The sequence below is a fragment of the Apodemus sylvaticus genome, chromosome 16, assembly GCF_947179515.1.
Source record: "Apodemus sylvaticus chromosome 16, mApoSyl1.1, whole genome shotgun sequence".
Classification (NCBI taxonomy): domain Eukaryota; kingdom Metazoa; phylum Chordata; class Mammalia; order Rodentia; family Muridae; genus Apodemus; species Apodemus sylvaticus.
In genome coordinates, this window is record NC_067487.1 from 10,555,031 (window position 1) to 10,567,543 (window position 12,513).

At 41.7% G+C, this 12,513-nt stretch overlaps 1 protein-coding gene across 1 annotated transcript in view; it reads right to left on the reverse strand.

Moving 5' to 3' along the window:
* The window catches only part of Sema5a (semaphorin 5A), a 453,217-nt gene that overhangs the window by 23,193 nt on the left and 417,511 nt on the right, over positions 1–12,513 (reverse strand). Inside the window, exon 17 of the mRNA XM_052159481.1 lies at positions 3,057–3,282. Within this exon, the coding sequence (XP_052015441.1) occupies positions 3,057–3,282 (226 nt within the window). The remainder of the gene's footprint in view (positions 1–3,056; positions 3,283–12,513) is intronic.

The following is a 12,513-nucleotide window of genomic DNA, read 5'->3' on the forward strand; positions in this document are numbered from 1 at the left end:
TCTGAAATTCATCTTTGACTTCTCATTCTCATATTTTATTTAATAACCTTGATTGAAATGACAAGATCATGCATTATGGAATGTGTGTTTTCAGTTGGGTCTCCTTTACCCTTCTCTTGGAATTTGCAAGTAAATCTTTTCTTCGAGCAACAGTAGGTTTTTATAAAAGAAGCAAGACTGACTGTCCTCCGTTGCGCATCTTTCAGGGCATGCTATTAGCTCTAAGGGATCTGTTTATTTCCATACGACCCTTTATCAGAATAGACTCCCTTTTAAGAAACAAAGAGGTAGACTGTTAAACTCTACAGTAATCTGAGATATGTCAATACTTTCAAACACAGTGGATGAAGAAGGGTGCTTTGAGAGTGAAGAGTGCTTGATAATTCTTCCTCAGGGATCCAGGTAGGCTACGTGCTCCCAGAGAAGGCATGGGGGACCTGAGACACTAGAGCAGTGGCCCATCCCTTAGAGCTTGACCTGGATAGGAGAAGAAACTCACAGTGCCCTCTATAAATGTACTCTGTGTTAGCATTTCTTCTAGGTATCACACAGCAGTTACCTAGCAACAGCCAAGCACAAGTCTGGCTTGCTATAGAAGGACTATTTGGCCTCTCACTCTCTCACTGACCTCCCTCTCTCTCTGGACTCTCTCTGCCCCCACTTCTCTCTCCACATGTTCCTGTCTGGCCTCTTCCCTCCCCTTCCCTCCCCTTCCTACCCTTCCTTTCCCCTCTCCTTCCCTTCCCTTCCCTCCCCTTCCCTTCCCTTCTCTCCTCTTCCCTTCCCTCCTTTCCCCTCCCTTCCCTCCCCTTCCCTTTCCTTCCCTCCCCTTCCCTTCCCTTCCCTCCTCTTCCCTTCCCTCCCCTCCTTTCCCCTCCCCTTCCTTCCCCTCCTCTCCCCTCCCCTCTCCTCTCCTCCCCTCCTCTCCTCTTCTTGTCTCTTCCTGCCTCCCTTCCCTTCCTTTCCCTTCTCTCTGTCCTTCTCTGCACCCTCTTTTTCCTGTCTTTACTCCATTCCCAAGTCCTCAAATAAACTTTATTTTATACTAGACTGGTGGTATAGCTGTTACCTTGGGGCAGGGGATACCTCAACATGGGCCCTCTGAGGCACCTCCCTCCCACTGCATCATGCCACTGTACTTTACAAAACATCACCCTATCTTTATGTTCCAGTAAGCTATCCTTATCACTAAAGAGACCCTCCCTAAATCTGAACACCAATCTATGAAAATAAAAGCGATTGTTCTAGGACATTCTGTGTTTGTTGGGAGAATCGAGTAAGATCACAATCACAGAGTGCTGAGAAATTAAATGCCAGTGAAGGTTCTGTCAGGAGATTCGTCTTCCTCATGATGCCATCCTCTGGGAACCTCTCCATGAGTGCCTCTTTTCTTTTACAAACTAGAATATATTTTTGTGCAATTAGATAAAAGTATTTGGAAAAAGAAAGAGCAATGCGAATAATGGAACTATCAGGAGAAAGGGCCAACCATTCCCGCTGTGGCAACAAATAAACTCCAGGAGAGATCTGCCCATGGTGTCATCTCATCTCAGGCAGTACCTGGGCCAGGCAGTGGGTGTGGCTGCATCTGCCTTGGGCTTTCTACAAAGCCACTGAAGGGATTAACACAACCACTAGGGCAAACACTATTAGATCAAATGTGTTATTTAACAGAAAAGCCACTTTATGGTATAAAAAAAGAAATGCTCTTTTACTCTTTGTTTACTTTTTTTTTTAAAGAAGGGTAAAATTTAATGTTCTGCTACTATTTTTATTCCAACTACTATTTTTATCATGTTTATTTATGCTAAGTAAATCTCATACAAACTATTTTGGATCTACCATAAACACAACATTGTTTGAAATGGAGAGTTCTTTTTTCTAATTTTTTTTTAGTTTCTTTTTTTTATTATTCGATATAATTTTTTATTTACATTTCAAATGATTTCCCCTTTTCTAGCCCCCAACTCCCCGAAAGTCCCGTAAGCCCCCTTCTCTTCCCCTGTCCTCCCATTCACCCCTTCCCACTTCCCCATTCTGGTTTTGCCGAATACTGCTTCACTGAGTCTTTCCAGAACAAGGGGCCACTCTATTTTTTTTTTTTATGATTTAAGGATTTATTAAGTCAGACATGTAAAACATACTGCTAACTGTATTAGCAAAAGATCAATGCAAAAACACTCCACAATTCTGCAACTGTCAATTGAAAAAAGTTTGTTCTATTGGTTGAAAGGCCCAACATTGTATTCTTGCCAGTGATTTAGATTGCACAGGACAGCGTTAGCACTAGCAGTTAACAACCTCACAGACCCAAAGGAACATTTCTAGGCAGAGCCACGATGAGAAGTATATGTCCACATGTGTGAGGTCTATATGGGCAGCATTAGTCACATGACAGTGTTGGTACTCTGGCGAGACAGTGATGTTTAGAAGGTTCATAGTTTAGGAATATCCAAAACAGTTGACAAATACAGAGGAAGTCACGCCATTGAACTGAGCACCGGGTCCCCAATGGAGGAACTAGAGAAAGGACCCAAGGAGTTGAAGGGGTTTGCAGCACCATAGGAGGAACAACAATATGAGCCACCCAGTATTCCTAGAGCTCCAGGAACAAAACCATCAACCAGAGAGTGCACATGGAGTTACCCATGGCTCCAGACGCATAGGCAGCAGAGGATGCCCTTGCTGGACATCAAAGGGAGGGGAGGCCCTTGGTGGGCCTCGATGCCGCAGTGTAGGGGAATACCAGGACAGGGAAGTGGGAGAGGGTTGATTGGGGAACAGGGGGAGGGGAGATGGGTTATGAGACTTTCGGGAGGGGGGGAAGGAACCAGGAAAGGGTTTATTTTATGTTTATTTACATTTGAAATGTAAATAAAGAATATACCTAATAAAAAAACTGTAAAGCTGCAACACATGATTTTTAAACCTAGTTACGAGAAAACTAAGGAAAGCATTAATTAGCTTTGAGTAAAGTAAGGTGAAAACAGAAACGCACTTCTACTAATCTACCAAGGCTTTCCACGGAGTGGCCAGTCCCCACAGAAGCCCCTTACCGTCTGTGGAGCAGCCGCTGGTCCCGTCGCTGGAACAGTACCGCATCTCTATCCTCTGCCTTCCTACTTCCAGCAGATTTGGGTCTGGCAGGCGAGCCTTACAGGTGTAGCGGAACCGCTGCTCATAGTGGCCGCCATTGTCGGAGATGTTGACAGGCGTCCAGGGCGTCCATGGTGTGGTCTTCTTCAGCTCCGGGCATGCATTGGTGTTACAGGGCTGGTATTCCTGGAGGTGAGGACGCACAGGAGGCTTTACTCCTACAGCACTTACATAGCTGCAGGAGGGGAATAGACTCCTCTTTCACTATGTCAGGGGTCCTTAAAACTTTGGAGCCTGAGATACTCAAAACTACATAACCCAAACCACATTTATGTTAAACTGTTCCCTAACAGAGTACTTAATTCTCAAATCATCTCCAAAAGGAACCCGTGTTTTCTCCTGTATCGACAATAAACATGAGATAGTAAACAAACCTGCATGTGGAAAATAATCGGCAACTTCTTAAGAAGACGTCTACCTTTTACATGATAAGTTATTCACGATGGTGTTTATCTTGGTGTTTGTTTAGCTCTTTTATTACAGTGTTGGAGCTAGAATACGCTCTTTAGAGCCCAGATGGCTTAATTTGAGATTATTGGATGTTAGAGGCCTTGGGAGCACGTTCATAGCTTTGGAATAATGGGCTATCCAGACAGCACAGGGCAGGATGTTCAACCTGTAAGGGTTCCCCCTCTACTATTCCTATTAATTTATGACATTTCTCAGTTTCTCTTCCATCTTTTCACGTCTACATATAACTACAGGTGGGAGGGGCCTGAAAACTCTGTAGAGAAGTTTTGAAGATCTCTTAAGTGAGATATACTGCCTGGATGGGATAGACATAGGACGTAGATGATTACAATATGCCTGTCACATTTACCTATGCACTTGGTTATAAATACTATGGATGCAGAATTAGGAATAGACAGTGGACCTTTGAGACAGCTCTGTGTCACAATTCTTCCATTTAGCCATAAAGGTTATCCTCATTAGGAGAAAACAAACAACAAAATGCCCCTCCCTATGAGCACACTGTAAATTTTTAAATTAATGTTAAACAGTTACAAAGAAGAGCTGAATCATTTTCAGGACACAGCAGCACTGTTGCACTCATGAACGCACCCTGGCTGTGGCTGTGTGCACAAGACCAGCACATGATCGAGCCGTTCAGTTCCAGCATGGGCGGTGCAGACACTAACAAAATCCTATTCTGATTGAAGCAAATCTTCGCAATTTCCGGTGACTGGGTAAGAAGTCAGCTTTATTCAGGGATGAGGCCTGTGAGAAGTTCCTCATGCTCCAGTAGACGGCCCCACACCCTGACATGTATTGCAAACAGTAAGTGGATGCAGTAGCCTTGCTGAAAAAGAGCACTTGAAGTTTGAGGGACACGAGGTCTGGATGCAGTGGAGGAAATGACAGGAGGGAATTTGGGGTGGGTCAGATAAAGAAGAACATATTCATGTATGACATCCTCAAGGCAATCCCACAGAAAGGCAAGCGGGGCAATGCTGGATGCCCCGCATTTCTGTGCTAGGCTTCTCTCTTTTCTGTTTCTCGTTGGAAAGTCCCTGCTCTCCTTAGTTGATGCCCTTTCTGCTGAAGTAAATCCTGTACTGGCTTTCATACGTAAGGACGTCTTCAAGACAAACACTTCATACCTTGTTGTGTTCACATAACACCTATACGCCACTGTATTAAAATACTGGTAGAAATTTTAGGTCACAATGAATTTCGTTCAGAAAGGAACATTTCCTGTGCCCTCATCATCTCTCGGTGGCACTGTTGAGAAGTGTGAAGGTACCCCATCCGCTACCTGCATCGGGGCTACTGTGGAAAACTATTTCAGTCTATAAATTGATGCTTTCTTGTTGTTTTAGAAATTTTCTTGATGGCTTCATTATATGTTTGCTATCACTGTCCTTTGCTCTTAATGGTATTTCTATCATCTGGATATGATCTCTTTGCTTCAACTTTTAATATCTTATCTTTTATCTCTTACGTTTTTTATCTCTTTATTTCTCCTGACATTCTAGGGCAGTTCCTAATTTATTAATTTCTGTGTTGTTTCCATAAATAGTTTGGGTAATGAGAGCCAGCTGTTCCGTCAGTCTGGAAATAACTGAAACCCAGTTTCTAAATGCCAACTGTTAGGCACCTAGGAAGCAGGCCCCTCTAAGCTCAGCGTCTAGGATGGTGGTTATGGTAACTCTGCACAGATCCTTCTCTGTCAGTCTAGATTCATTTACTCTTTTTCCACTGAAAACAATACAATCTGGTTCTTATTTTTTTTCTATTTTCTGGGGCTAGGATGTGAAAAATCAAGCTTCCTAATACAAAAATAGGAAGTTTCTAGCAGCAGAAGAAACGATTATCCCCGTGTGCCTGTGACAGCAGCATAAACTGGAAAACTAATGAGCTTTTATCTTACTTGATGTAATTATTTTAAGCAGTCTTCACATAGTTTTCTTCCCTTTTCACAATGCGAATTACTCGGGAGTCATATTTGTAATAAGAGGAATTTAACACAGAACACATACAACTACTACAGCTGTTTCTCCAACTTAATACTCTTAGCCATTCCTACCAATTCACACCATCCACACTCCAACATAAATAGAAAGATAAATGGCTTCATTTTTCTCTAAGGACAGTAAAATTTTGGATGCTGCCTGCAAAATGGAACAACAGCCTCAGTGAATGCTACAAACCCACTTGGGCAAGCAGGTGGATATAGCACATGCCTGCTCTCTCTTGTACTTGGCATAGAGGCTATCAGAAAGAAGAGGAGTAAGTCTCCATCTTAACCCTTCTGTGCCTGTTGGGAGAAGTTCTAGGTTGAAAGAACCATACAGCACTCTCATCTGATAACCCATGACAGCTTGGTTGGGCAAGCATTCTGTTCAGGAATTCTTTGATAATGTAGATTTAAAATGCACTTAAGGGGGTTGATTTGTGAATTGTGTAGTTTTTTTTTTAGCACCAGGGACTTTAACATTGCCTGTAGAACAGTTAGGTCTTTATTTGTGATGAGGTTACCCTCAACAGTCACTAACTTCTTCACACCCAATGATGTCCAGCCTTTGACATCTATGGGAGTACTTGCGTTTGAAAGCAGCTGCCATGTCTGGGTTGGCATCTGCCAGAAGTACAGAATGGCACACATTCCTAGTAGTGACTTTGGCCCACTGTATCCAAAGATCAAGTTGGGCTCATTGTGTCTAAGTCTCCAATAACTTCATCTTTGTCCATGTTTGTTATCTCCTCAAAAGTTTAGCATGCAACTCAGGACTTGGGTTACCAGCTTCTGAGGCTGGATTCTGCCTGCATTTGTATCTAATTGTAAAAGGTTAAGAAATGGTGAGGGCAATGTGCTTAATCTTTTTTTTTTTTTTTTTTTTTTTTTTTTGAGGCAGGATTTCTCTGTGTAGCCCTGGTTGTCCTGGAACTCACTCTGTAGACCAGGCTGGCCTCAAACTCATAAATCCACCTGCCTCTGCCTCCCAAGTGCTGGGATTAAAGGCATGCACCACCACTGCCCGGCAATGTGCTTAATCTTAATTTCCCAAATTATGTGGTGATTCAATTCAGTTGTGATCCTTTAAGTGGTTTAGCTGAATCTATATGCTATAGTTTATTGGTTTACTGCTGCAAAGACTAACCAGATTTGAAGAACTAGCACATAATTAAACAATAAACAAATATTGATAAAAACAATTGTAAGGACTTAATTACTATTATTTGCCACACATGAGTCTTACTATTCTTGTGAATATTAATATATAAGAATAGATACTAAGGCCATTTAAGAACGTGCTCTCCATGGATTCTCTATTTCAGAAATCAAAGATAAAACCATCCATTTAAATTTTTAATCCAGAAAACTGTGAGACCCTCAGCTGCCCCACCTCGAGTTTCTTCACTTACAGAGTGCTGTAAATGTAGTCTCTTGGGTTCATTTCCTACCCTATCTTAACCATGTCTCTTCTCCTCCAGGGGAAGATAAACATTGCTCATCCCCTCAGGCTCATGTTGGAGAAACAATGCAAGCACTTCACTAATGATTAATTGTTGGTCTAAATTCTGCCTACATTACACACTGCAAGTTTGCTGGGATAAAAAAAAAACTTTCCTATTTTATCTTACATCACCAGTGCAAAGCACAGTTACATGATTTGCCTGTTAAATGGGTAAAACGTGTTGATCATGGTTCAGATAAGCCTATTCGAGAGGAATTCACATAAATTTGATTAGCAAATTCAGATGGTTAAGTGGAGCCTCCTGTTTTGCTGTTTACTTTTCCTTGGAAAAAACTAAAGCATTTTATAGATTGAAAATAAAGTAGAGAGATGGAGATGATCCAAGATGAATTTTCATGCCATATGCTCAGTACAAAGTGGGAGAGGAATCTTAAAAGTATTTTCATCAATGGCTGAATACACAACCCAATTTATGCTTGTAGGGAATGTTTGTGGTTTCTGTGTGCATTTATCAAGTTCCCATTCAGTAACTAAGCTTGGCATGCAGAAACAAAACGCTGGCCTCCATAAAAAAACCAGAAAGCAATTCAAGTGTGTTAGTGAGATGCCCAAGCGTGGGTGTTTCTGCAGGCAAGTAGACCTGAGACCTCAGAGAAAAGATCAAAAGGAAGTTTTGAGAATTAATTTAGTAATGCCTAGGAAGGTACACAAGGGAAGGTCATTGCTTCAGAGTAACGTGGTCACAAAGTAGCCTGCTCAGTACCCAGACAGAGCAACAGAAGTGAAGTCTTTTGTCGAAGAGCTCAGAGTAACATGGAACAACCTTTTCTGAGATGCTAGCCACCAGGCAATGAGAATGATGCATGAGGGTGAAGATGAAGGGAACCTCGAGAGAACAGCAGCAGTCCTAAAGAGGGTCCCTGGGAGAGGCCAAAGGAATGCAAAGGCATCTTAGGTTCAGACCTGGAAAGAAGTGGAGCGGATATAGACTGGATATAGTCAGAAAGGAGAGAGATGCAAAGAAATAGCAAACCAACAAATAAACACAAATCTAGAGATGCAAACAGCTCCCTTTCCAAGCATTCATGTGAATGAAAAAGAGTAAACATATTTTAAGAGAGTCCATAGAGGTGAGGATGATCCAAGAGAAACACAGGTGAAAAATATGTCCTATCTAAAAGATGAACCAATACTGGCAGGGAATTGTGCCAGCTTTCACAAGTGGGTGGGGTTGGGGGCAAGCTTTGAATCTTCAGGCCTCTGTTTGGGTACCAGGAAGAATCTCTATTCTTCAGGGAGGAAAACAACTTACTAGAGACTAAATGTTGTCCTGCTCCAAAGAACAGTTGTAAAAGGAAGAACCCAAATCACTAAACAGGATTTACATAATTTAGACATATCCCAGCACTCTGGTGTATTTTCCTAATAGAGGAAGGAAAACAGAAGTAGCACAGAAGTAGGTCAAACTTACAATATTGAGCATCCATTGTTAAAAACCCACAACATGCTATGAAATGCCAGTCAGTTGAAACTGATGTAGAAACAACACAGGTGACAAAAACTCCAGTCAACAATATTGATAGACTTATTACAACCTTGTTCCATGTATCACACATGCCAGGAGAAATACTGAACATATTAAGTAGTGAGTTTAGGATATAAGGAACTATGACAGTGAATTGATAACTCTTTACAATACTTGTACAGTGTTGCAAAGGAGAGAGTGAACCCTATATTATTTTATGGGAACAACTGTAATATGACATCAAAACCAGATGGCCTGACAGAATGAAAATTCTAGTGTGCATCTTCAAAGATGTCAATGTAAAAGGTCTGACCAAGATTTTACTAAATCAAATACAAATGTGCATATGTGTATATTCTGTGTGCATACATCACAAGTGTGTGCACATGTTGATATCACAGTATTTCTCAAGTCTTTAGTATTTGGATGTTTGGAATGGAACAGACCTATTAAGTCATTGTAGGCAAATGCTTCACAAGTTGGAAGCCTGCACCATTCTTTCCACTGTCATTTGGACAAATACCTTTGATGTGTGTGTATATGTTACAATGACAATATCTGTCCTTATACAAGTGGCACTGTTTTCTACTACACAAACATCCAGTGCACCATCCTCACACCATAGCACCCATGTGTACATGTGAGTGAACATGTCCCTCATGCTTTCAGATCACATAGTTCCCTTATAATCAATGTCTTTGTCTATTGTGCATTTTATGCTGGTTCAGGACCTGACCAGGAAGGAGGTAAAATCACCTTCCGTAGGAAGCTGAGAAGCTGGCAAATCTCTGGGTGGCAAGAGAAGAGCAAGCCTCTAGGTCAGTTCTTGCTTCCTACGTCATCCTGCTGACAGCATTAGACATTAGGAACTCATCTCTTCACCTTCCGGCTGAGTGCTCAGGCACAATGGTCTTCTAACACCAAGAAGCTTCTGTACACTGACTCCTGCTTTAGGTTTAGACAGCTATTCCAAACACCAAAGTGCATGCCTTTAAATGAGGTTCAGAATGTGAAAGGACACCTCAGCAATCAACACCAACACTACACCCAGATCCCACCAGTAACAGACGGTGATGTTGTAAGGAGCCTAAAGGTTCTTCCTACATTATTGCTACACTGCTATAGGCTAGAAAAGTACAATACAAGACAAATTGAATGTGAAAGTTGTATTTTGGCAAAGGTGAGTGATTTTCCATGGGAATCCACTCATGATTTCCCTGTCCCTCAAAGCAGTGGGTATTTCAGTAGAGTCTCCTGGGTAGCAGTATACTTTATGATATATCATAGGATTTAACATTTAAAATTAGACATGAAGTTCTAGGAATCACAATGTAATTTTCAAATAAAGTGTGATTTAGTAACTTCTCCTCCAACCTCAGCACCTCCCATGCATCCCCACTGGTATCTTTCCCGAGTCTCAAGTCCACTTTATTCCCACATAAAAACTCATAGTCATACTGAAGAGATGGCTCACTGGTTAGGAGCACTGACTGCTCTTCCAGAGGTCCTGAGTTCAAATCTCAGCAACCACATGGTAGCTCACAAACATCTGTAATGGGATCTGAGACCCTTTTCTGGTGTGTCTGAAGACAGCTACAGTGTACTTATATATAATAAATAAATCTTTAAAAAACAAACAAAAACAAAACAAAACCTCATAGTCATCATTATATTAAACAGGGGAAGTCTGAGATATTTGCTTTCAAACCAGGAGAGAAAAGAATTCCCACTCTCATCTCTCTTATGCAGTATAGTGGTTGGGGTCTCAGGCAGAGCAGATATGCAAGAAAATGATGTAAAGGGATAAAAATTTATAAGAGAGAATACAGGTGAAATAAAAGGCCTTAAGGATTCCAGCAGAAACCCCTTAGGTATAATAAGCATTTTCAGGAGAGTCATAAAAGCATACACAGCCCCTCCCTGACTAGCCCTCCTAGGCCCTTGATGTGTCATTTATCTGCAAGGTAGTTGCACAGGCTATGCCTGTGAGCTTTCTTGGCAAGTTGTGGGGCAATGGGTATCACAGCTTTTCAAGAGAAGGGTAAAGTGAGTCCAACATTTCAAGGGTTTCTGTGGTGTGGTGGTTTGAATAGGAATGGTCTCCAGGTGTTTGGATGATTGGCCCATAGGGAATGGCACTATTAGAAGTGTGACTTTGTTGGAGGAAGTGTGTCACTGAGGGGTGGGGTTTAAGGTCTCAGAAGCCTAGCCAGGCCTAGTGTCCTTCTCTTCCTGCTGCCTATGCATTCAGATGTAGACTTCTCAGCTCCTCCTCCAGCACCATGCCTACCTGGATGCCACCATGCTTCCACCATGATGATAATGGACTGACCCTCTGAACTGTAATCCAGATCCAACTAAATGTTTTCCTTACTAAGAGTTGCTTTGGTTATGGTGTCTCCTCACAGCAATAAAACCCTAACCAAAACACATGGTAAAACCCGGGAGTAATGAGAATCTTAGTGGCCCTAAGGGGGAGTGAGCATTCCCAGCACCTCAGAATGTCTGTAAATACGCATTCACTTTCTACCAGTAGCATAATAAGAAACAAGAACTCCTGTGCTTTCTTACATAGAAAAGCTGTAGAGTGTGCATGCATGGGTGCATTTATCTATGTGCAGTAGAATATATATATATACATACACATAAAGAATAGTAAGCTGGTTTTCTATCTCCCACACTGCTTTTGACATGCTTTTTAGTAATACTGCTGTAGACAGATGGAGGGGATAAGAGAATCCATGGTGCTGCTGGACTCTTTCTTTGTGGCCAAGGCTGTGATTTGTAGGGACTTTATTCCCTACAAACTTGCCTCTCAAATGAGAAGATCCGTCTAGCCACGTTATTCTCTCACTAAATTGGCTGTAAATTCTTCGTCTCCAGCAGTGAAACGTGAAGACACACACATCTTTTCTCTGGCAGATATCTTGCAATGAGATGAGAAATTCCCTTTGGGTAAAAGTGAACACACACCCTTGAGGGAAGTAAACAGGAGACCTTAAGTGTGTTTACTTTCTCTGGACTCCTATGAATTCCAGGAAAAAAAAATGTTTAGTATGCTATGCCCACTTGAGAGCCTGCACAGACTTTAAACATTCTTATGTGGGTTCTGTGGGGTTTAGCATGATGTGATAGAAGGATTCTTAATGAGATAAGGTGACAGAACTATCTCAGATCTTGTTTTTGTAGGAATACTTGGGAACCACCACTGCGGATTATTTTGAGGAAGTAAACAAAAGAGACCAAAACACCACCAATGTGGTTTCTTGCCAGAAAATTATGTTGGCTCTGAGTACTTCCACATACCTATAGATTTTTTTGGCTTTCTAAGTTTTGAAAGGTTGTATCTTTGCATGTAATCTGCTGGGCAATCCCACGTGAAACCATAGAAACAGCTGGTCTACATACCAGCTCATCTGGCACAGGCCCCTTGACAACTCAATTATGAAGCCACAATTCTGATCCTAGGAAAGCATTCACAGAGTAACCACTCAGTGTGAGATACAGGTTCTAAGATATCTTCAGAATTCCTTTCCCATTGGCACCCCCACTATGTGACCATCTTCTCTAGAGTGTTGGTGATCTGTAATGATGATGGGTAGTGGATTATTGATGAGGTCACAAGATCTATGGTCTTCCACCAGAGGGAGACCTTTTTGTTCTTTGAAGAACCAAGCATCCATTCCAAAGCTGTTCCTAAACTGGGTCTCTATACAAAGCTAAACAATGTTACAGAGACATTTAAAAACATTTTTCTTGCTTTACTAGAGTTTATTAGTTGTAAGAAACATTATGGATATTTCGTACTACAGTCTTATATTTTTAATCCCCTATTCTCATATCCAGTCTCCTGTTCCAAATATTATCCATCCTCTGCTTTCAAACCCTCCCTCTATACCCAAAGACATCCGT